The sequence below is a fragment of the Podarcis bocagei genome (assembly GCF_964188305.1).
Source record: "Podarcis bocagei genome assembly, chromosome: 1".
Classification (NCBI taxonomy): Eukaryota; Metazoa; Chordata; class Lepidosauria; order Squamata; family Lacertidae; genus Podarcis; species Podarcis bocagei.
Window position 1 is genome coordinate 89,704,194 of NC_138125.1, and position 25,381 is coordinate 89,729,574.

At 43.7% G+C, this 25,381-nt stretch overlaps 1 protein-coding gene across 19 annotated transcripts in view; it reads left to right on the forward strand.

Annotated features, from left to right (window-relative positions):
• Window positions 1–25,381, forward strand: part of TNS1 (tensin 1) — a 325,194-nt gene that overhangs the window by 148,630 nt on the left and 151,183 nt on the right. For 3 of the 19 annotated variants that reach the window (XM_081196837.1, XM_081196838.1, XM_081196839.1), the window contains exon 1: window positions 11,360–11,741. The exons of 14 other annotated variants lie outside the window; for them this stretch is intronic. In XM_081196837.1, the coding sequence (XP_081052963.1) occupies window positions 11,715–11,741 (27 nt within the window). In that variant the 5' untranslated portion in view covers window positions 11,360–11,714. Of the gene's footprint in view, window positions 1–11,359; window positions 11,742–12,178; window positions 12,239–25,381 lie in introns of those variants that run through there. 2 more of the 19 variants (XM_081196844.1, XM_081196836.1) reach the window with 2 other exon arrangements.

The window sequence follows — 25,381 nt, forward strand, 5'->3', positions numbered from 1 at the left end:
CTTCTGGGATGTGTCATTGCTTTCCAGCTATGAGGGCAACTTTGGAACACCTGCCTTTAGCAGCTTGGGGCTACAGTTGCTGCTCATGAATCTCTGCTGCTCATGAAAGGAAGAAGAAAAGCAATTGTGCTTCTATTCCCTAGCCTGACGTGAGGAGATCTTCCTTTCCCTTTTGCCAGTATCAAAACATGCCCAGTATCAGCCTAATGAGTGTTCCTTTTCAAGATCTTCCAGCTGCCTGGATTGTCCTCACTTTGGCCAGAATGAGTTTAGAGCATCCCCCACAAAGAGCTTCACACAAAGCTAATTTGGCATTAGGGGCAGTATCCCGCAAGCACATTCCTTCAGCGCAGTGATTTATGCTTGTGCAACAGAACATCCCCCCTCTCTTCACTGTGTGTGTGTGCCCTGCATCTTCCCCAGATCTGCTCTGGAGGGTTGGGGGAACCCCTAGAACAGATTTAGTGGGTGGGTGGGGAGTTCCATTGCTCAAGTGTAAACCCTTGTGCTGATGGGATGATTAGCTGAATAGCACACTAGGAGCCTCTCCAGACTTGTGTTTTTTTGCAGGAGTATTCAGCACTTTGCCATTGATACAATAATGGTGCATTAGTGCTGAATTTACACTGGGCTGTCCACACATCATCTCAGTTTATTAGTTGTTCTGTGATGCTTCCCCAACAGTAGTCATTACAATCATTAGTGTATGGAAGGGCCCTCTTGCACTACAGTGCAATAAAAGTGGACCACCGCCCCAAGCATTTGTAGCATAAAATGTTACAGGATTTCAGCAGCAAATTATGGGATTGATTGGAAATGGAGCAGTACGTCTGCCCCAAAACATTTTCAGGCTCAAACGATATGGAAAGCAGTATTGTATATAACGGTCCTCGTGCCTTCATGAGTAGAGATTATGATGGATGCACAATTAAAAGGTTGTTTGGAGGGGATCTAGGATAAAAATAGGAAAAATAAGGGGTGGAGGTGCCATATGGTGTGGAGATTTCCTCCAGTATTTCACTTTATATAAGCAGCGCCTTTGGTTCCTGCTCTTTCTGTGTTCACCTGCAGGTTTTGTGGTGATGAGGTGTACTTAGTCAACTCGTTCAAGCCCTGACAAAATGCCGTGTGTTGATATGCCCTTAGGAAGCCATGGAAAGCTTGAGCTTATTTTGTATTTGCATTTTTGTCTGCCTCTCACATAATTTTTAATGAAGTTAGCATTCTCAAGATTCCAACAAGATTGCAGGTTGCACAAGAGGAGACTGAGGTGCCATCTCGCCACTGGCCCTCAAGACATGTATATCAAGTGGGTGTAGCCAGTGCTAAAAGTTTAATATGTCTGGGCAGTGAAAAAGGGGGATTCTGTAGCCTGCATGTATAATGTAAATTAAGCAAATACATACTTAGCATAACTCCGCTCATGGAGAAGTGCAGATGTTACTTGAACTCATCCCTTAGCTGCATCACTTTGAGCATTTTCTCTGCACAAATCATCCCCTACAGAGTTACTATCAAACATTGCTAACAAAACCCAGCTGTAACTTTGCATGTGGGAATGATAGTGTTCCTGAAAATTACCTTTTTTGTTCATGAATTTGGGGCTTTCTTGTTGTGCTGTGTTTGTGTTTGTATTGTTTGGGGCTCAAGCAATGCATTACATCGTTTTTCTGTGCAAATCTTTTGTACTCAATATTTCCCAGGATTTCTGCGTGCTTCTATTATTTTTTTTAGCTATAAATTTTTAATGTTTCCCCAATGAAATGTAGTTGACAGAGCCTGGAAAGAAGCTGTTGGAATCTCAGGAATGTTGTCGCTGCTTGGAAAAATGGAGTGTGCGCCTGTCCCTGGACACTCACTTCCTTTTTGCTCACTTCATCAGCGGCAAGGCACATGGAAGCAACGCTAGCACAATTCAGAACATCATGCAAGACTTCTCCAGGCAGCAGCTCCAGAGAGTGAAGCAGCACCTGTCTAAAACTGGGAAGCATTGTGGGATGTAGCAAATGGGAATAGCTTTCATTGTAAGGAAAGGGTTTGGGGTGGGGTGAGGGGTGAGGGGTGGATGACAGTGGGTTTCTAATCATTAGTGTCATCTCAAGCTGAATTTGACAAGTGACTCTGGTGGATTACGTAGTGTCTTTGTCAGCTGATCCATGGTGTGCATTATCTTGCTGGTCCTGTATGCCAGTTGGCCTGACTGCTGTCCATCAGGATAGTAAGGGTTCAGCTTAGATCTGATGGAATGCGTAATGAGCAATATGCTGTAGCAGCTGCTCTGTTCAGGGATTGATTGATTTATCTAGCATACCTACGTTTATGTAAGGCAGTTACAGTGGTACCTCGGGTTAAGAACTTAATTCGCTCCAGAGGTCCGTTCTTAACCTGAAACTGTTCTTAACCTGAAGCACCACTTTAGCTAATGGGGCCTCCTGCTGCTGCCACACAATTTCTGTTCTCATCCTGAAGCAAAGTTCTTAACCCGAGGTACTATTTCTGGGTTAGTGGAGTCTGTAACCTGAAGCGTCTATAACCTGAAGTGTCTGTAACCCGAGGTACCACTGTATTTGGGTGCAGAAGCATAACCTTCAATAAAATCCTGAAGTCTAACAGCAGCAGCAGCACACACATATGTAGTCACAAAAATTTCTGGAAGCCACAGGAGGGAAGAGTGCTGTTGTGCTCAGATAGAGCTTGCCAGTGTCCCACGAACATCTGGTGAGCCACTGAGAACAGGGTGATGGATTAGATGTTCCTTTGGCCTAATCCAGCAGGTTCTTCTGATGTTCTTATATATTCGTAGTTACATATCATTGAACTACGAAATATTAAAGTTGAAAGTGTTTGGGTGTTTCTTTTTTTCCTTTTTAATAAGATACCTTCAATGGTGTGAAGGTAATTACGGAATGAATGATTGACCCTGGCCACACCCGTATACTTTGTTTCATTTCCTATGTTGTTCAGCCTTCACACAGGATTGCCACAGAATTCCCAGATTTGTTACTTCTGGAGCTGGTCAGAAATCTAGCATGTTTTATTTGTTTTGTTTTGTTGTGTTGTGTTTTTATGATGGGCGTGAAGCCGAATAAACAAACATTCTGGATTCTAGCATACAATCTCAAAGTAAGGTAGTCTTGCTCTGATCAGTGATCCAGACCCAGAGCAGCAACTTCCACTTTAGGTTTATTGTGGCATGGCTGTGTACAACTGGTTTCTGTTTAAATGAACTTTTATTGCAATTTCCATAGTATAATTAGAGAGTCACTGTATAATAAGTAGTAGAGAACTTAATCCATAAAGAGCACATGAGCTTCTACCACATACTTCAGATGTACACCATTCTGTTGCAGGATAAATAAATTCTGTGCCACATTTTTTTAAAAAGGGATAAGTTCATAATGCCCTTTGGTGTTGCCATCCTTTTCATGTGTAGGATGAAGAGTGCTTGTAAAAAGCCACTCTGAGATGGAAGTACATGGCTGCGTTTTCATTTCAGTTGGCAATACCCTTGTATGGCTTTGCACGGCTTTTTGGTTGACATTTACAGTGGTTGCAAATTGTATCATTCCTTTGCTGTGTACTTTCAGCAGCAGCTCCACTAAACTTTCTTTCAACTCTTTTGCCAACTGGCAGAATGAGTCAGAGGGATGCAGTCTGAGTCAGCAGGCTCTGCCTGTCTGTGGCTATCTAAAGTAGAAGTCTTAACTTGGTAACTTTCACAGGGCTATTGCAACACAGACGAGAATTGCGAACCATCTGAAAGGTCTCAGTTGGTTCATGAACCTTGATCTAGTCAGAAATCAGAGCTTGGAATAGGCAGATACGGAAAAAGTAAAATCCAGTCTTGGAGGAAAGCATTTATGTTTTTTTCTGTCACACCAGGAGTGGCCAATCTGGTTCCCTCCAGATGTTGTTGGACTACAACTCCCAGCATCCCTGACTATTGGGCCATGTTGGATGGGGCCGATCATAGCTGGTCAGAGCTGATCGGAGGGAACCACATTGGTTACCTGCACATCTCACTATCTGCCAGTTGTAGCTCTGGATAGGAAGACACCTTGAATGACAAAGAAGCAAATGAGAAACCTAAATTTAAGAGCTGCACAGTTGTAAAAAAAATGGCGGGAGGAACGTTGACCCATATTGAATGCTGTTGGAAGCTCATTGTAAGCTTTCTCTGATCCCTGCTGGCACAGCTTGTGTTTATGGCTGAAGAGGGGCAAGGTACAAATGCTTTAAATATATAAATATTACTTTTGCTTAGAGCAAAATAAAATCAGTCCCACCCAGGCAAGAGGAATCAGCCATCCCTGCATCTGACCATTCTTTGCAATCCAGAAAACTGTTTGACACATCTAGACACATCTAGGGAACAGATGTATTTCCAAATGATGTATCGGGTATGTATTTATTAAGTGCATGGAAAATAGGTTAGGTGGGAAGGCAGGGTATTTGCAAAATTCAGGTGAATTATTGGGAGTTTTGGTAAACTGAACATATCTAAATGTGTTGAATTGTTTCTTTAAATGTAAAGGTTCATCATTGTTCCACCCGATGTGTATGTCTTTAAGGGGCCAGAGCAAGGGCCAGAGCAAAATAACGAGACCCAGCTTTACAGCTGTGAAACATAGCAGGTGCTGCTGAGTTGTATTGATTAAGCTGTGTCAGCAATTGGGTGTAGTATATAAGGAGCCTAGACAGCATCTTAAAAAGTAGAGACATCACCTTGCCAACAAAGGTCCGTATAGTAAAAGCTATGGTTTTCCCAGTAGTGATGTATGGAAGTGAGAACTGGACCATAAAGAAGGCTGATCGCCGAAGAATTGATGCTTTTGAATTATGGTGCTGGAGGAGACTCTTGAGAGTCCCATGGACTGCAAGAAGATCAAATGTATCCATTCTGAAGGAAATCAGCCCTGAGTGCTCACTGGGAGGACAGATCGTGAAGCTGAGGCTCCAATACTTTGGCCACCTCATGAGAAGAGTCCCTGGAAAAGACCCTGATGTTGGGAAAGATGGAGGGCACAAGGAGAAGGGGACGACAGAGGATGAGATGGTTGCATGGTGTTCTTGAAGCTACCAGCATGAGTTTGATCAAACTGTGGGAGGCAGTGGAGGACAGAAGTGCCTGGCGTGCTCTGGTCCATGGGGTCACGAAGATTCGGACATGACTAAATGACTAAACAACAACAACATATAAGGAGCAGCACTTAGCTCTCCCATTACCCTGGGGGATGGGTTGGTGGTTGGGTCTGGTTTGTTGTTGATGTATTTAGTGTAAATGGATTTTTTGTTTTTCTTATTAAAACCTTGTTTAAGTACTTTTTGAGTCCCTTTTTAATGCTTGGTCTCCCCAGCAAGCTCTCTGCAGCACTACTAAACTGCAAATAGCCAACAAAATTAACCTCTTAAATGTTAAAATGGAGGGAGGAGTCATGTATCAGATGGATAGCAACTCAATGGTATGGGAAAGGAGATACAAGCAGTGGACAGAGAGCAGCATCTTTGGTCATGTACGATGAAGGATTTATGGAAAAACATGTAGAGAAAAGAGGAGAAGACAAATATGTAAAAAAGTACAAGACTGGAAAAGTAAATCAAACCCAAACCCAGAAGGTCCGTTTTAGCACAATTAAGTTGGAGAAAATGGGCATTCATTCTATGAGAGATGGCAGAGTAGGCCAGAATAGAAGATTGGGGCAAGAGATGAGTTGAAAAATTAAAGTAACAAAAGTTGTAGGTCATCATTCTTAAGGTGGTGTTGAACACAAAATGAATATATAATGTAAAAAGAAGGGGGCCTAATACTGATCTCTCAAGAACTCCTGTAAAGGGGAAAAACTGTAAAAAACAAACAATTGGAAAACTCCTTAAAAGAGCGATGAGAAAGTTGTTATTAAAATCATGAGAAAAAAATGCCTGAAAAATGTAAGATAGAAAGGAGAAATGAATGGTTGTCTGAATCAGAGACTGTATTGGAGATGAGCCCAGCACTAGATGTGCAGAATATTAACTCTTAGATTTTGCTGAAAGGAGATACGCAATTGGCAATATGCGTCAGAAAAGAGCAAAACCAGATTGAAAAGGATCTATAAGAGAAAGTGAAAGAGAGGAAAGTAGCAAAACAACCCTAGGCATGTCTATTCCTAAGTAAACCACAGAATAAGATTATCAATAAGATAAGATAAGAACAAAGGAAGAAAAGACTTTAAAAATAAAATAAAAAGGCCCACAAGGGCAGAGTTAAAGGAAGAACCGGAAGACAGAAACATGGCAAATGTAGAATAGAACCTAGAAGGAAAGTACAAAAGGGTAATAGAATTTTACATGGGAACTTGGTCAAGAGGATTAGTATTAGCATGGATTTAAATGGAAACAAATCAGATAAGTTAGAGAAAAAGAAGCAAAGGAATCAGCATCTTAATGATATGGAAGAAATGGCAGAAAAAAGCAATGCAGAAGATGTTCAGAATGAAGGGCAGATAGAAAAAAGTCTTGTCCAAAGAAAATTCACTAAAAGCTAGTGGACAAAAGAAAGAAGAGCATGGGTGGCAGGTTGAAGAAGTAAAGTTTACAAAAAGGAAAGAGTAGGGGATGAGAAATGTATATGAGAAGAAAATTTTAATTGCTTAGCCAAGGACAGAGCTGAAGAAAACATAAAACTGCAGTAAAAGTATTCAGGAGAAGAATGATCTTTACACTATAGACCTTCAGCAGAATGAAGGGTAGAGATAACAAACATTTGGAGTAAACAGGATGACAGAAGAAAAAGAAAGCATGATCAACACAACAGAGCAAAACAGACAAGCGAGAAAGGAAGTACAGAGGTAAGTGATGATGTTGCAGAGTGTGCGAAGGAAGCAGATGAAAGCCGATAGACATAAACAGAAGTTCTTGGGATCACATGACCGATGGTCAAATGACAACATGAGACAGAGGAGGAATGCGAAGGAGAATATTGAATATTGAGGAATAAAATAAATAAATGGTGATCTAATAAGTTCATTAACAGAACAACAAGAAGAAACAACAACAAGATCTTGGATATTATCAGCTGTGTGAGCAGGGCTTTTCCCCCCAGCTGGAACTTGCCAGAGCTCAGTTCTGGCACCAATCAGGTGGGTGCCATTGCCAGTATAAGAGAACAAGGGAGGCGCTCATGTTGACCTTCAGCACCTCTTTTTCAAGAAAAATAGCACTGTGTGTGAGCAAGGGGAAGGAAAGAGCTCCAGAAGATATGAGGATGTCTGCTCAGATGCCCACAGGAGGGTGAGGCACTAAGGAGGGGGGAGGAGAGGAAAAAAACCAGGTCAAAGATTGACTCATCAAGCATTGAGCATCGCCTTTCCAGATGACCTGTTTATTGAGCACCTAATTTGCTTGCACAATGCCTGTCTGGATGTTAGATTATATCCAATCTTTATTGAGCATTCATTCTGATTTGCTAGTGGGGTGTTTATATGTCTTCCTGTTATTCAGACACCCCAGACTTTTCGATGCATTTCCCCATAACTTTGTAAATGGCAAAAAAATCTGATTCTTTTTTAAAAGTGGATTCGTTGGGCTGGGGCAACAAAGCCCTTTAATCCAGTTTAACTGCAGAAACCTACGGTTCTAATATGTGCTTGTATCCCTCCTGCATAATAGTGACAGTCTGGAGGAACCACAGTCCTTTTTTGGAAACTGTGTACTGTGCCCTGCTTTGATACTCTCCCCATCCCTGATTTTGTGGTCCAAGAGAGGTAGCAGAATGAGGAGATACATCGAGGTGCTGGTTGATTGCAGCTGGATAGGTTAGTCACTATTCAATGGCCTTCTCTGGCCAATGATGTGAGGGGAAGTGTAGTACCCATCCACCAGGTCTTCCAAAAAGGAAATGCACTGCTCTCTACAGTGGAAGATTTCAAACATCAGTCCATACATCGTATAAATAATATAGAAGGTTCCCATTGCCAGCAGTCAGGTGGACACTTTGCATACTGAAGAAATCAATTCATGAAGAGTACAGGCACCATCTTTCAGTTCAGCCACACTTCTGTGCAAAAGCAGGGAAGGGGTGGGCACAGCTGAAGCAGCCTAAGCACAGGCAGGGAGAACTGTGGAAGAGCAGGCGACAAGGGAAGGACCTGTGGATATCCATTCATTTGGCAATTAGTGTCTTGGAAGGACACCGCTTGAGACTTTCTGGCTTTCTCCATCCCCAAGAGCTTATCCTGGTATGTCACCTCTCATTCTCTAAAGTATTCAGTGGTGGCCAGGCACTCTGCAGGGTCACAGCATTGTTCAGGCTCCCCTTCCAAGCTTCCATCTTCGGCAAGCTCACATGGCCGAGTCCGGGAACGGCAGCAAATCCCTTCAGACTTAACTTGGTTTTAAAATGTTCCCCTCTCTTTCTTCTTTTGTTTGAGACATTTGGCGGCTCCAGCTTTTTAGAAGCAGCCATCTCCGAGACAAATGCCCCTAATGTGCAAGCCACAACTGGATCCAGATGTGCAATAAAGTTGCAGCGTAGGGATGGGAAGAGGGGGAGGCACCCGGAAAGCTTGACTCATCAAGGGCCGACTGTGTTTTGGGAGGTATAGGCTTCTGGCCAGGGAGGTGTGTGAGCGGGGGGATCATAATGCATGCAGTGCGACTCCCCTTGAGCTGATGGAAATTTTTTAAAAAGGCTGAGAGAAGAATTAATCCCAGAAGTAAGGGAGGGACCAGTTCCTGTGCTGTCTTCCAAGGAACTGCCCTTAAAGGAACTGTCCAGCTGCCCAAATGTTTGGGCAGTTTAAAAGGAGCTCAGTGGAACCTTCCCGCTGCCTGGATTTTGTTGATGTTGCAATTGTACCTGGTGAATGCTAGCATCTGCCATGAGTAAGTGAATGTAAAATGTCAGTTCCTCTGTGTCTCTCGGGGGATTCTGCAAGGGGCGGGGGGAGGTTCAGGAGAGAAAGGATGGGCTAATAGAAGGGCAGGGCTGTGGGTATTTCATACTTGCTTAATAGGCACTGTGGAGCCTGGTCCAGAAATTTCTCTTACAAACGTCGTTGGTCTTGATACTCCCACAGAATCAGAAGTAAAATGCAGCCTTTGTGCACAAGTCTGCCTATTCTGAGCACATCTTTCATCTCCCTGTTGGGCATTTTCCTGTCCAAAAACACCCCTCTCCAGCTGATTCCCTTCCATTCCACAGGGTACAAATATAGGTGTGTACCCTTGTCAGCCAAGGTTGTGTGTGGTCCTCTAGGTGTTACTGGACTGTAACACCCATAATCTCTAACCATTGACCATGGCTGGGCTGATGGGAGGTGGAGGGCCACAAGTCCTCCCCCCCCCTGCAACTGCTAGAATATTGAGGGTGGGTGGAGAAGCAGCTTGGGAGACCAGGGTTCAAATCCCCACTCAGCATGAAGCTCAAAGGGTGACCCTGGGCCAGCCACTGTCTCTCAGCCTGACCAACCTCACAAGGCTGTTGTGAGGATGAAATGAGAAGGGAATAATTTTGTTTGCTTCCTCAAGCTCCTTGGAAGAAAGATGGAAATATAAATAGATAGAAATAAATAAATCTGGAATCAAAAAAAGGGCTGGTGAAGTTTGCATGTAACATATAAGTTTATGTCCTTGAGTAAGAGAAATGCAGTTTTTGTATTCCTCTTTTTCAGCCTTACAGCACAATTCTATTAATAGCTATTCAGAAAAGTTCCATTGGATTCAATGATAGTAAGTGAGTATAGGACTACAGCCTTAGACTTGGCCTTACTCTGCACACATTCTCAATTGCTGTTCTCCGCATTGTCAGGGAATAGCCAAAACCTTACCCAGTAATTACGAGTTAAGGCAGGGCGCATCATGGCCTGTCCCTCATCTTCTGTGTATGATCTGACATGGACAGCTAGGTAAACAAAACTGGGAAATGGTGAGTGTCTTGTCTAAACATTCCTTGAGACTCCTTGTGCTGGTTGTAAAAGGATTAATGGAAGCAGGGCACTATGCTGAACACAATTTATGACACAGTATTCCGTGTGTGTAAGAGCAATTGCATTCTGTGGGACTTCAGAACTTTAGGAAGTGACTGCTCTCTAGCATTCTATAGAAATTGATTTGTCTGGGGGAAGGGCCAGAGCTCAGTGGGAGAGAATCTGCTTTGCATGCAGAAGGTTCCAGGTTCAACCTCTGGCTTGGGAAAATTCCTTGTTTGAAACTCTGGAGAGCTACTTCCAGCCAATGTAGACAATATTGAGCTGGATGGACTAGCAGTCTGACTCTGTTCCTATGTTATCTGAGAACTGGATCACACTTGCAAAGATGTTGGGCTGTCTGGACTATTTATATGGGGTGTCTTTGGGTTGCCTACAAATGCAGCAGCCTGAAGCGGCCGGATCCTGAATAGTAGTGCCACCCCAGAGTGTAAGTCAGGGAGTCCTTTATTTAAAAATGTTTCCCCATATTAAAATCCCTGTAGGGGAAAACTTATAGCTCAACCCAATTCCTGCATTGTTGGTTTTCTTCTTGCAAGAAATCTTTAAGCACAGGTGGGCATTAACAAATGTGATCCTCCCACTTGCAGTCTAAAGTGGTCAGTGGAGGCTGACCCACTAGGGACAATGGAGCACTGCCGCACCAACCTCAGTCTGCCCTCCTGCCACCTGCCTGATTCCTTACCTACAACCAGTCCAGATCATGGCACTGGCTGTCAGCTCCTTCCTCCTTAGCCTCATGGTTGTCCTTGTAGAACTTGGAAGGTGGGAGGATGGGGTCAAAACTAGAATGAATTGGCTGTTGTGCCACCTACTGTTGGTCTCCCTGCCTTCTGCCCTACCACTCCCAAAGGGAGCAAGCCAAACACTGAAAGCAGTGCAATCGATTCTCTCGCCTCAGAACTCTGCCCCCTCATGCCCACCTTAGTGAGCTGCGCTTGTGAGCCAGGCCAGCATGAGTTCTGTGGAGGGGTCATTTTCGAAGATGGAGCATGAGGTATAGCTTTCCTGAGAAAGGCCCCAGGACACCTGCTCTCCATTAAGAATGGCATGGCAGACATGCCCCATTTTCCAGCTCTGTGTCTGGACAGGCTGATAAGACTCAGACGGGCAGCCCGTTTGCATAAGGAATTTGCAATGTTTTATTTCACCCTCCCCTCCAAGAAACAATCCATTCTCTCCCCGCCCCTTGGACTCCCACTCTGATTCTTCATATGGGCTAGCTTATGAATGCCATGCCCTTTAAAGCCGAAGGAGGGGAAAAGAGCCCCGCACAGCTAGTGGTGTTGTTTTTGGGCGTGTGTGATGTTGTACTTGGACAGTGATGCATTGATGGGTGGGGTGGGGGGGAAGAGAGGCTGTGCTAATAAGGTGGAGATTGGGAAGGAAAATCCCTTTCGAGTCTGAAAGCTTTTTCCTCTCTGCTTAATCACACTGCACACCCTGCTCTTCCAAGCTCACCACCCCAGAAAGCCCCAGACAAGCAGGTCTGCCTCCCCTTTCACCGATGTCTGAAAACAAGACCTTGGCTCCTCTCCATCTTCAACAGAATACTGTGTAACTTCTTCCTCCTCTCTGCCAGCTTTGACTAACAGCATCTGCACTGGCTAACTTTTGCACAAACAATTGCTGCTTCTTGCTTCACTATGGCAGAAGGAGAAGCTCACTAAGGTGAGGCCAAGAGTTTCCTGTCCCTTGGATGTAGTAACCATCTTGGAGGTGCAATTTGAGATAGAACAGCGCAGCGAGATGGATTTTGGAAGCGTAATGAACCAGGTACTATTTATCTGTCTTTTTTCTCCCCCTCCCCTGATTTAATAGGGAAGTTGGGAGAAGTGTCAGTGGGAAATCAGAAGAACTGCTTGAAAGTGAGTGAAGAAGTGTATTTAGTTTAATCACAAAAATTCTAGGGGCTAGAAGTATACAGGGATTATAAAATGAGTTGCAAAATGGTGACAGCTAAAAAAACCAGCTGGGCATTTGGGGAAAGCATTAAACATCTGAAGAAAGTTAGGAATATGCTGTTGAAGGATTATGTTCTGTACCGTTCTTCTGTTCCCATAGTAATCTATTTTCAGTTCAGTGTGCTTCTGTGTTCTCTCCTTTTTATTGGGACAGGCGTATCTTTCCTTCGGTATGTAAAGGAGATGGTCTGTCATTCAGCACCCATAACCCTGCTAGCACCATGTTAGCTGGCATAAAGGAATATACTGTAGCAGGCAAGTTTGATGGGGCAGTTTTGGATTCAGCACTGTGAAAGTGAGGAGGAGAAGGTGGGTGCCGGCACATAAACTCTGCCCCCTCCACCTGTTGGCTCATCAGTTTGGTAAGGATTATGGGGCAAATAATTGGAAGGAGTGTGTAAGGCGTTTGCAGGCAGCAATCAGAAGAAAGTGCTAAAGTTAGATTTCAAAAGGGTGACGTTCTTTTATATCGGAAGGAGATGTGTAAAGCAAAATTCAGATTTGACCACTTTCCTAAATCCCCAGCATAGAGACATGTACACACATCACTTGCCAAGTCTGATTAACTTTACCATCAGAGCAGAAGTGATCCTTGTCATTGATTGTTCATTATGCGCGACTGTGGATTTTTTTTTTTGGTATCATGTTCATATATTTAGTAAGCACTTTAGTGGTAGAATCAGTGTGTCACCTGAACTGCAGGTAACATTAGCTTTGATTTTTAGTAGCAATTGTAAGGAGCTAAAGTTGTCACAGCTGAAAGTCAGAGTCAGCGGCAGGTCCAGATTTTTACTGAATAATTCCTCAAAGCACATGGATTCAAACTTGCTCATAACTTCAGCTCTGGTTTGTGTTCCTTGCTTTAAGTCTTAACTGAAGCTCTTCATTAACTAGGCTGTAGGTATCCACTATCCAATGCATATTTGCAATCTTTTTGTAAAGCTCTCCCAATCTACCTTCTATCCAGAGAGCAGTAACTCCAGCCTTTAACACCAATGTCTACACTCTGTGAGGGTTTTGTTAGGAAAGAGATGGGATAATTCTGACCGTTTTCCAGACTGGGGTGTCCATGGCTGGCACCGTCTCTTTCTGCCTTCGATGTCAGGTCCTGCAGTAATTGTTCTTCTGGTTAATGAATGCCAGCACAACTTGGTGGCATGAAATTCAAGAACCCAAGTTGCAGAAATCCAGAATTCTTCTCCATCTCCTCAGCATGGCAAGTATCCGTGCTGTACCCCAGATGCTCTGATTTTTCTTAGGAGACTTATCAAGAGAGGCTTGACAGTCTAAGAGAAAGCTAGGCTAACGCGATGGTATGTCTGGCTTGATTTCACACTCTGAGCAGAGCTTTCAGCACAGATGGATTTAGGCTTGGTCCGCGATCTGTTCTTTGAAAAAGGAAACAGCCTTTGCAAGCCTGGAAATGGATGTGTCATCCTACAAAAAAAGCAAAACAAAGGCCGCTATCGGAAGCCTCTCATGACCAGCCGGAGGCTACAGAAATCAACAAGCTCCAGGCAGTCTGTGCATAGTACATGTTAGAGAGAGAAAAGCTTAGGAGTAACTGCATGTTGTGACATGAATCTTGGGCATATTGGAGAGCATTCTAGGTTGCAGGGGGAGGAATCCCTCACCCAACAGAGGTTAGCCAAGGGGTCATTTTTCTCAGGCAGAAGGACTCACTAATACAGGCTGGTATGCAGGTATGTGGTGAGATGTTCAATGTTTATCCACTAAATCAACATCAGTGACTACAACCTCTGAGCCCAGGCACAATGATAAACACAAGAGCACCAAACATTATATGGATAAAAGTTCAACTTACAGTCAAACAATGGGCACATTTCAGAAAAGGGTAAGCACACTAAAATCCTTCTGAGATAGATGGGCTTTTAAGTTCTGTTGCGTTAATGTCAATTAAACAGAAACATGTCAAGCTTTGCTTGGAGTGATTCCTGTGTGTTCAGCAACAGAGTTCAGTATACCACATCCTTCAACATTTGAGGGACATTTGCTTTGTATTATGGTCCCAATTCAGATTTAGTCAGGTCCTGGGTGGAGATGTACACCCTCTGTTCTCAACCTTTGGGTCCCCAGATGTTGTTGGGCTACAACTCCCATCATCCCTGAGCTCTGGCCTTGCTAGCTAGGGGTGATGGGAGTTGTAGTTCAACAACATCTGGGGACCCATAGGTTGAGAAAGGCTGAATAAAGAGACAATTTCTTTAGCAAGGTTTTATACTTTTGTTAGGGACAGGGGTGGCACTGTGGGTTAAACCACAGAGCCTAGGACTTGCTGATCAGAAGGTCGGCGGTTCGAATCCCCACGACGGAGTGAGCTCCCATTGCCCGGTCCCTGCTCCTGCCAACCTAGCAGTTTGAAAGCACACCGAAGTACAAGTAGATAAATAGGTACCGCTCCGGCAGGGAAGGTAAACGGGGAAGGTAAACGGAAGGTAAATCTTCCATCATATTGTCCAAACAGGCACTGTTTGCAGGTGACTGGGTACCCACATTTAGGCAAAAACCAACCCCCTCCCAAACCCATGCACGTTAGCTTACCAGTGCACATATAGTAATTGAGAAATGAAGCTATAGTTGAAAAGACAGGACCTGTGTAAGGTAAAGGTAAAGAAACCCTGGACGGTTAAGTCCAGTCAAAGGCAACTATGGGGTATGGTGCTCATTCCCCTTTCCAGGCCGAGGGAGCCGGTGTTTGTCCACAGCTTTCTGGGTCATGATTAAATCACTACTGGCACACAGAGGACCATGACGAATGCCAGATTGCACAGAAACGCTGTTTACTGTTCCACTGCAGCGGTACCTATTTATCTACTTGCCCTGGTATGCTTTTGAACTGCTAGGTTGGCAGAAGCTGGGACAGAGCAATGGGAGCTCATCCCATCACTCAGATTTGAACTGCCGACCTTCCAATCAGCAAGCCCAAGAAACTCAGTGGTTTAGACCACAGTGCCACCAGCACCTTTCCCCCAAATCATTGTAGACGTGTTCATGAAGCCAGTCTTCCTGCATAGGAGGAATGCTGTGAGACAGCTATGTGGTTTTAACCCATGTTTGGAGTTCACCGTATTTCTAGGGTGGGTTGAGGGGAGAAAGCTTCAGCAAAACACTTAACAAAGGGCTAGAGTTCTTTATAATAAATCTGCCTTGGCAATTAAAGCAGTGTGCTTGGGGCATTGTTTTGTGGAAGGGTGTAACATTAATGAGACTTCCTGGGGCTGGGTGAACTCTTTGGGAAGTGTGTTTATTTTCTGCTTGTTTGGACTGACTTCACTTGGCTATCTCTTTGGACCATCCCATGCTTCCCATTAGCTGCTCTAGCCACTGTTGTCTTCATTGTGTATTTCTCCAGTGTGTTGCTGAATACCTTTGTTGACATGTCAACACTGGGACTTCTGCACAAGCATAAAAAGGGCCCTAAGTATTAGAAGGCACTCTACTCTCTTGAGATAGATGGTGAATAATTGGGATGGGGACAGAGCAGGGATATCAGTTCCTAGAACTGCTGAGCAAGAAGAAATCTCTTTAATCCTCCATCTCAAACTTGCTGGGGCAGGGGGTGAGTTCTTTAATTTCCCACTATGCCAGATCCAGGGTGGCAAAGCAGAGGACCCCGAGAATCAGCTCTTTAGGGGGATTTGGAGGACTGTGGATCAACCAGATCCAAATCCACTGGCCCCCCTCTCCTGAAATACCTTGTATGGGGGATTTTTGATTACTATTACTGGTGGGAGAATCACAGTTTTCAGCCTGTGTGGGTGAAACTGGAGTCTCTGCTGTGGTGGAGCCCTCCATTCACCCATGGCAAATGATGGCACTCTTCTGCAGTGATGGGGGCTATTTGGGGATGCAGTTACACACAATCCTCTTTCTCCCAGCCATTAACAGCAGGGAGCAGGTTGGGTCTGCACTTTAAACGTTTTCACTTTCACTTAAATGCATCTGTTAAAATTTAATCATGGGCATGTGTACCTGTATAACAGTGCAGAATCAGCAAACTGAAACATTATTTGGTTTAATGAGACTATAAGCCCTTTCCCCATGTCCTCCTCCACCTCCTCCTTTAGAAAAACTTCCGGTGCATATAATGGAAGATAATAATTTCTAGTCCTTACAAAACAGTAGAAGAAAAAGAGCGAATTCTTCTGACTGCTTGTACTGATGAAGGCTCTGAAGTCAAAGAGCTAAACATTGCAACTTCTTGCCCCCACCCCCTTGTGGTTCTAAGTTTCTTTCTTTGCTCCTGCCACTCTTGGCCTTAGACATCCTTCTCACTTTCTTTGCCACCTCTCCCCCAAGACATTGGCAGTGTATTCTGCATAAGTCCAAGGCCTGTGTTAAGATCAAACAGTAGCTTCAGTGAGGGACATATCCATGTTTGCAGACATTTCTGAGTGTTGCATAAAGCCTGAATTGCACCTTATTAAAATGAGAAGCGGTTCCCACTTATTCTGTCCTCAGCATCTGCAGAAAACAAGTGATCTCTGTTCTCTTTCACATAGTAGAAAACAATTACCTTATCTTACTTCTATATTCTTTACTTGAGCCTAAGCCTAATCAATTCCATCCTAGTTTCTGCTCAGAGCTGGAAAATATGAACTCTAAGACTGCTTTCTTTACTTTTTGGTCCCCTTGGTTCTTTTCCCACCAGGTGTAAACCATGCAACTGGCTGCTGTCTTCTACATGGGGGTGGCCTGGCATTTAAAGATGTTTGAGACAGGCCAGTGGTATTTGCCTCTGGAGACAGACCTCCTTTCCCAGGCCTGCTGGTTCTTGCAATATCTTAGTTGAGATCTAATAACAGCAAATTACTTTTGGTCTGAGGTTGAAGTGAGTTTTGCAGGCAGCGCTGTGCTTACATACTGCCAAGTGTAACTAAGCAGATGCCAATAACTAAGTAGTATCGGAGCCCATAATGCCTCTCTGCCCACCCAGATGCACTCTGGGAAATCATACATAGATATCTATATCTGCAAGGAAGCTGTTTGTTTGCTAAATGTATGCATTTCCCTTTCAACATACAATGTTTGTGCCTTCCGGCTCTTTTGCTGCTTCACACTCTAATCTCTATGTGTATCCATAGGTTCTGTTTTTCTCTTGCTGGGATGGTAAATGGATTCTCTCCCACTGTAGAGATGGCTTTTTCCTGTCCTTTTTCTAAGGAGCTCAGGATGGCAATACATGGGGCTTTTCCCTATTTTACCATACAAAAACCCTTCAGGGAGGGTTAGGTTAAGAAATGGTGATGGGCTCAATATCACCTAGAGAGGTTCATGGCTAGTTGTGGAGGTGAGCATGGGTCCCTCCAGATCAAGACCTACACAAGACCTAGTCAGTGCACCACACTGGCTCTTTTCAGCTCTCCAGTTGTGTACTTCATACACACAAATAGCCAGTACTCACCACATGGAGACTTGTGGAAATGTTGCTGTGCAACAGCATCACACTCCTTGTGGCAGCTGACACTGGCAAGGAAACTCTCATGGTTTGGGCAATCCATGTGGTGCGTGACCCTTGCATTTTTCAGCCGTTACCTTCGTTTTCAACAAAAGCTGTCTCGGTGTAACATTTCTCATTGTGGAAGACACACCGAGACTTCTTGGTACTGGGTGAACTCTTTGGGAAGTGTTTTTTATTATTTTCTGCTTGTTTGGACACACTTCACTTGGCTATCCCTGGGTCATCCCATTCTTCCCGTTAGCCGCTCCAGACACTGTTGTCTGCATTGTGCCTCTCCAGTGTGTTGTTGAATAATTTTGTTGACCTGTCAATACTGGGACTTCTGCACAAGCATAAAAAAGGCTATAAGTATACCTCTCTTGAGGCATGTGTGGTAAATAATTGGGATGGGGACAGAGCAGGGATATCAGTTCCTAGAGCTGCTGAGCAAGAAGGAATCCTCTGCCATCTCAAACTTGCTGGGGCAGGAGATGAGTTCTTTAATTTTCCATTATGCCAGGTCCAGACTGTGTTGCCGGAGTGGGAGTTATTGGGGCTTCAAGGTGCCTCTCGCATGACACAGTGTTGTGAACACTTTTGAACATGTGCATCAGGCCTGGTGCCATGGAGGGGAAATATATTAATATGATCAGATTAATATGATGTACATGCATTCCATTAGCCTGGCGCTGTCTGGGAGTACACTGTTTGTTTGTTTTTGCACGCCCAGGGTGAGACCCAGATGGCTAACAGGCATGCTGGTTGGCGCTACTGAGACTGCTTGGCAAGTCTGTGCTGAGTCATTGAATGGCGTTTGGGTGGATTGACCATGACCATGGCGTTTGGGTGGATTGGCAGGGGGTTGGACTCGATGGCCCTTGTGGTCTCTTCCAACTCTATGATTCTATGACTACCCTGCCTGGGTTTCCATTAGGCTGTATAGATCCAAGAAATCGTCCCAGGCTAGAAAGGGAGGAGGAGACCAGAGGCGTACACTGCCGCTGAGCTGTTGGGTCTGGCATCATCAGAAAGTTGGCTACAGGCTCCTGCTTTTTTGGATGGGGTTCTTGGCAACATTTCTGTTTGTTGCAAAAGCAGCACTTCCTGGTGCAATTTTATTTTTTTAATCGTAGCATGGACATGCTTGGTTGTTACATATGTTTTGTGAATGCCAGCACCAAGGAGTTCCAGGAACGAAGTCGGGAGTCCAGTGTGCTGATAGCTGTTGGTTCAAACATTTGAAAGCAAATCACAGCTCACTCACTGAAGGACTCCCAGCATTACGAAAGTGCTAGAGGATATAAAGGACAATTGGAGGAAGCACAATATTATTCTTCTGATTTATGCAGTGCTATCAGTGTACATGGTTTGGTGCATCATAAACACAAAAGACAGGTCTCTGCCCCAAGAAGCTTTCAGTGGAGAAGAAAGCAGAGGAAAGGAAGGAGAGAAAGCCAAGGGTAACAAGTTATGGCTCGGTGACAGCAAATGAAAGGCTTAAGCAATTGTGTGAAGGAGAAGTGTGCTGTAGGCAATGTGATTAATTTGCATTATACTTGGGATTATTGACAAGCAGGGTGCCAGTCCCTGGAAAATTCCAGGAGGGTAGCCATGTCTGGAGTAATGTTAGGGCCAGCTGATTTATTGTTATGTGAATTTCCATTGGCAGCTACATACTTCTTTATCAGATGCATTTAGTGGGGTGAGAATGTGGCAGGTAGGTGTGTGCAACACATGGCTGGAGGCGTTTGTAGATCAGCTCCATAACATGGGAACTCAAGATGTCTGGAAAAAGCACCCTGGTGGAGGCAGCTCAAGGTGAATGCAGTAGATTAGCTTAACATTTGTTGAAACAATGTAGCATGAATGCTAAACATGAATGCGCTAAAACAGCCAGCTGGGAAGCAGCTATTTTTGTTCAAGCCTAAGGCCAGAGACAGGAGACTCTTGTTCATCTGAAAAGTAACAGATAAAACATAGTGGAAGGGTAAATGACAGGTCAAAGGTATCAAACTTTGCACTGGCCTTTTCCTCACCGCTGTGGCCAATTCTAGTCCGGGATTTGGCTCTGAGTGTGTGTGACAGGTAAAACCTGTCTTTGCTGCAGACATAAGTAGGATTCCCTCAGGCTGTGTGCTGGCCTGGAATAAGTGGATGAAGTCAATTTGGGTTTCCCACCCTCATCCTGAGCAAGACCTTGGCTACTGGGGGTCAATGCCTCAGCTTGGAAAATAGGATGCAGGCCAGGAAGTGAAACCCATAAGGTAAGGCAGGTGTTTGTAGATTAGACCCCCCACCACCTTCAGATGTCAGCTGGGAGCTGCTGCCAGGGAGAAAAAATCAAAGCTGGTAAATCATTTATCTAGATAGGCAGACATAGCAAACTCTAGATGAGTTTAGCTGGGAGAGTTGGCGCAAAGGGAATTTGATTAGCATACTAAGTAGGCAGAAATCTACAGGTGACTTTGTCTTCTCTCACACATTTTCTTCAAAAAGTAAAAACTCAGAGGTGCACATGTGCATTTTAGAATTAGTTTGCCAGGTAGAGAGCTTCCCATAACTCCCACCTTGTAGCTGCTTTTTAGAGCATTACCTGCTTTCTTATCATGTGTACCAGTTAGTATTCGCAGCTAGCTGACTGGTAAAAAATAACCTTTTGGGTGAGAGGGACATTAACTGCTTTGCTAGCATATGTTGAGATTTGAAATTCTGGAAAAGGGTGCAATTTGGATTTAGCTTTGTATTGACCTCTGGAAAACACACAGGCTTCTGATCTGTTGAAATATAAGTGTGTACATACCATAGTTCTTAGCAGCCTTTCAAAAAAGTCTATAAAAGTAACGAGTGTATCAAAATATTTACTAGACCACTTGTCCACATGTACTGTATCCATATTAGTAACTGTACTTTGTTAAGGCTTGCTGGGAATTTTAACTTGGTGAGGGATACACTATCGTGCCCAGAATTCTTTGGGTGAAAGAATATAGTGTTTATGCAGCTAGGTTTACTTGAAGGGAACAACTACAGTTGCTGTTAAAAGTTGATGTCACTGAGTCTGCCTGGGAAATCACTTGAAGGGGCAGGAAATGAATGTAGGAGAGAAGCTGTTCTCTCCCCCACCCCCGCCCTCCCTATGTAAATATTTATGTGAACTGCCCCAGGTTTTATGGCTAGGTCAGCTTTTAAGCCTAAATATGTGTATAAATGTCAGTAAGTCCATTTGGATTTTGCATAAATAAGCATATGTGTGCAAAGGCAGGCAAGTGTGCTCCCATGCAAGTCATGCTCAGACCCCCTTGTTCCTAAATGTGAAGGAAAAGGCAGATCCACATGAAACATTTAAAGCACACGACTTCCCCAGAGCATCCTGGGAACTGTAGTTAGTTCAGGGTACTGGGAATTGTAGTTATTGTGTGTGTGTGTGTGTGGGGGGGAGAACTGCAGCTGCCAGGATTCTTTTGGAGTGCCATGTGCGTAAACATGGGATTATGTGGGGCAGGGTTTTGTGGAGGAGTGGATTCAGGCAAAAAGTCAGGGCGGAACAGCAGGTTTGGGGTCAGGAGATCTTCTGCCGACTTTGAAGCTGGTGGTTTCCAGCCTATTTTCAGCTTCACCCTCTATGAGTCCCAAAGAGGAGCTTTGTAAACTTTGCCTTTTTAGGCCTGGGAGCCAACAGCAGCAAACAGAAAGGCCCAGCTGCAAATGAAAATCCTCTCCTTGTGCAAACAACAGTAAGTAGGAAGCTGCCACTTGCCGTGTCTCGCTCAAAAGGGCACAACAGTGAAGGTTTTTAGGAAGTATTCAAGAGGTTTGTTATCCTGGCCCCCATTCTACAAGCGCCAAACGGGCAAAAACCCTGGCAGCTGCTGGTCAGGATTTATAGCTCTTGGTTTGTTTTTAGAGACTAGAGAAGGAGGGGTAGTTCTGACAGTAGCAGCACCTCCTGACGCAGGTGAAGTTGCTTCCAGGTCACCTGTTTATTATTGAGCATTCAACCTGATTTGTTTGCAGGGAGATTAGACGAAGTTAGCTATTTATTGAATATTCATTCTAATTTACAGGGAGGTCAAGTGATGCTGCATCAAACAAATGCATTTTAGTGTCATCTTCCGATCTTTGCAAAGTGTCCAAACTTTTAGAGAAGTGTCAGAGTTTCAGCTATAAGTGCACAGCCTGAATTTGCCAGTATGTGTTTGAACCCTACCTGAATATATAGTGACAGTTTGGAAGTGCCCTCCTACATTTTTTCCTACATGAGCAAGTATTTTCGAGGAAGGGTTTTTCCCCATTGGTAATGCAGGCTATGTACACATTAGCCACCTTCCACTGTGTTTCAAGTTGCAGTTGCACACTGTTGTACACACCAGAGGTTCATTCAATGCACATTACTTGTTTGGTATTGGTATTATATATATATTCATATCCCACCTTTCCCCCTGATTGGACTCAAGGCTTTCTCTGCCCCTGCAAACCCCCAAATTCCTGTCCATGAAGCTGCCTCCTGTACATGTGCTCTCATCCATGTATGCACAATGGCTGTCTAAAATGTAGACACCTCATCTTAACTGTGCAGTGAATGTGGCTCAAGTTTTCATTTTTGACTGAAGCTGGTTTGAAGGAAAAAAGCCAGAGTAAATGGTAATGTGTACGCAGCCTCAGTGTGTGTGTGCGTGCGTGTGTGTGTGCCATGGACTTGAACCAAATTCCCGTTCTCCAAATTTTTTTTTGTAAACATTCAAAAGGATGGGAGAACAAATCACAGATCTTCATAATCTCATCTGAATCAACACAGTCCTGGCCATAGTGATGAGGGAAAAGCAGACCTAAATGAAGAGTTCTGCTGCATTGTGGGCAGAATTGTCAGCTAGGCAGAATTTCTCATCCTGGTAATAAAGATGTGAGCCAGAAAGACCCTTTGCTTAACCTTAGATCCCAGGAGGGTGGACTAGTAAGTGAGGCTGCCCTGGCAGATTAGTAAGAATAAAAATGCAAGAAGGGAAGGAAAAAAATGGAGACATTTTTGCTTTTCCTTGTAATCTCTTCAAATCTGATCTGGAACAAACACCAGGCTATAAATATGCAACTTCCTGATGCCATTTGTAATGGTATTTCTTAAGTTCAGATTACAGTGTTCAAGCCCTACTGATATTTTATCAGTCATCCCAGTTTTTAAATAACTAAAGCCGCAGCTGACCAGAAGGGAGCTGAGATTCCATAGCAGGACAAGTTAGAGCCAGATAGGAACTGAATACATGGGAAAGAAGGTGGGAGAGATCATATAGAAGTATGATCAAGTATGATCGCAGATGCCAGCGGCATCATTGAGCTTGCTTGTATTTCTTAAATAAGGCATAAGGAATGCAGTGGATTTACAGTTCCACAATACAATGCATTACTGGTAGTTTATTGCTGGGTTTACTAACAGAGCATTAGGCTTTGACAGTATAGATGTTATTACTGTAGCTATAACTCTTAGCTGATTGCATTATTGACCTGCAACTGGTGGGTCATGGAAATCACGAAGAGAGTCCAGGTCATGGGTGCTTATGTGTATGTGTGTGTGTGTGTGTGTGTGTGTGTGTGAGAGAGAGAGAGAGAGAGAGAGAGAGTGTTCTAGATGAGTTAATGGATTTGGCAGTTGCTTCTACCTGGCATTGATCTACCTTTCACAAATTTGCCTTGGTTGTTCTTCCTTTTTTCATTGGGTATTTCTTGTTGGAATATATGGTCAAAAATCGGGTGCAGTAAAAGACCAAAGAAAGGGGATGGCAATGGAATGGGGTGGGAAATAGTAATCCCTGGAGGTCAAGGTTTAGACGCCAAGGTGAGGAACAGGAGAGCTGTTCCAAGAACAGAACATCCCACTCCTTTGTCACCAGAAGCCCATTCCATGGCTCCTTTTGATTTCATAGCCTTTGCATAGTTTCAGACTTTCTTGCAACATTATAAAAGCTAGAAAATTCCCTTTTTTGGGGAAAAAATGTAGATGAGAAGATTCCTAGGGAGTAGGATTCTGGTTTGGAATGCATGTTCTGTGCTTCATAGCACCTATGGAGGCAAGAGGAATATGCATAATCCAGCCTTTTACTAATACTCCTTGCTCCCTGAAGGCATTTATCTCCACATTAAAGTCATCACTTTAGAGTCTCTCAGTAAAGCTTACTTTCTTGTAGTAGCTGGAGGGTCCCTTGCATCAAGGATCCCTTTCATGTAGGGTGCCGGCTAAGGCCTCTTGAACCTCACATCGCCATGGATAAGAAATGGTGGGCAAATAACCTTTGTTCACATTGAAAGCATGCAACTTCCCCTCAAGAATCTTGGGAACTGTAGTTTGTTAAGAGTCCTGGGAATTGTATCTCTGCCAAAGGGAAACTACAGCCCCAAAGACTCTTTGTGGGAAGTGCATTAAAGTGTATGGTGCGGACCTGACCTTTTTCAGGGAAGCACAGTTACCATGGTTGATCCGATAATCTTCCAAGGACCCTCAGGCTTCCTGGGACCTCAGTCAGAATTCTTTGAAATCCACATGGCTCCATCAATCCTTGCAACTCTGGTTGCTTTCCCTCTGGAGCCCTTTGTTGCTGCAGAGGCAATGCCTTTCCAGAATTAGCTGGAAATGCAATTAAAAACAGTGCTTCCATGGAGTGCTTAATTAATTCAGTACTAATTTAACTAGCCATTTCCCTCTCCATGTATAAGATCCTCTTGTAATATCTACTCACAAGTAAGCTCCAGTCAGTAAAGGTTCTTTCCAATCCCAATTGAAAGATTCCTGTTTGCAGGTTCAGGTGTTTTACTGCTACCCTGGTCATTGTGGCATGGGGTCTAGTGCGGAATTGCCCCCTTTTGTCACCTGTCTTCTTGATTTGTATACATTATTCATTTCTATACATTGGGTGGTATTCAACTAAGATTTACTCAGAGCAGACCCATTGAGATTAATGAACACGACTAATTTAGGTCCATTAATTTCAACGGGACTACTCTGAGCAATACTTTGTTGAATACTACCCATTCTTTTAAATCTCTTTCTCTCTCCCCCCCCCCCACCTTCTTGGTAGCAAAACAACACTGTTCTCTGTCATGGGAGGAAAAGATGGAGGAGGGAGTAAAGAAATAACTGCTGTACAGAGGGCAAATAATTGGCTCAGTAACTGGCAATTCAACATTAATCCTTCAACGGTGCTGTCCAAGGAAGCAATAAAATAAGCTAAAGCCACAAACAGGAGGCTTTCAATTTAAATGAACGGTATCCCTTTAAAGCTCAAATAGTTGTTGCTGTCATTTTATTTAATAGCAAAATAAATAAATAAATAAAAATAAAAAAATGCCACAAACCTCCCCCCCCCCACTGGCACGTAATGATTTAATAATGGCATTGTATGGATTCCTCATTTCAAAAAAGTGATTGAATGAAAGATGGAAACCAGAGAAAGGCCAAATGTGGAAGCAATGTCTGGCCTTTTCTTAATAGTGATTGTGCCTGAAATGAAAAATAGCTTCTTTTTCTGTTGGTTTTCAGGTAAAGTCGTTTGTTCTCAATTAGAACAAAATGTTAGGGCTTGCATTCCACTGCCAAAATTCTTGATAAGTTCTGTCTCTAGGCTAATAATATTTTTTTGTGGTTACTCCTTATCTCTTCTTTAAAACACACAAGAATCAGGTCATCCCCTCTTCTGTCATTGCTGGGCACCAGATTGTGGACTTATCACAGTGCACAGAAAACTAATGATCTTGTACTGCAGCTTGGGAGTCTCATGGTCCTGTGGTGGTCCTGAGATTTTGATCTGCTGTTGCGTGCTCCAGTTGCCTACACATACTATTTTTTTATCTCTCATTTGAGCATGCAGATAGTTCAACCTTGTGACTATGACTAATATTACTGGCTGAAAATACAGCTAGGTCGTTCTGGTTGGTGAGAAAATGCATCAAAATGCATGGTTTCATAAGAAATGACAGGATAGATATGGATTACAATATGGATTGCAACT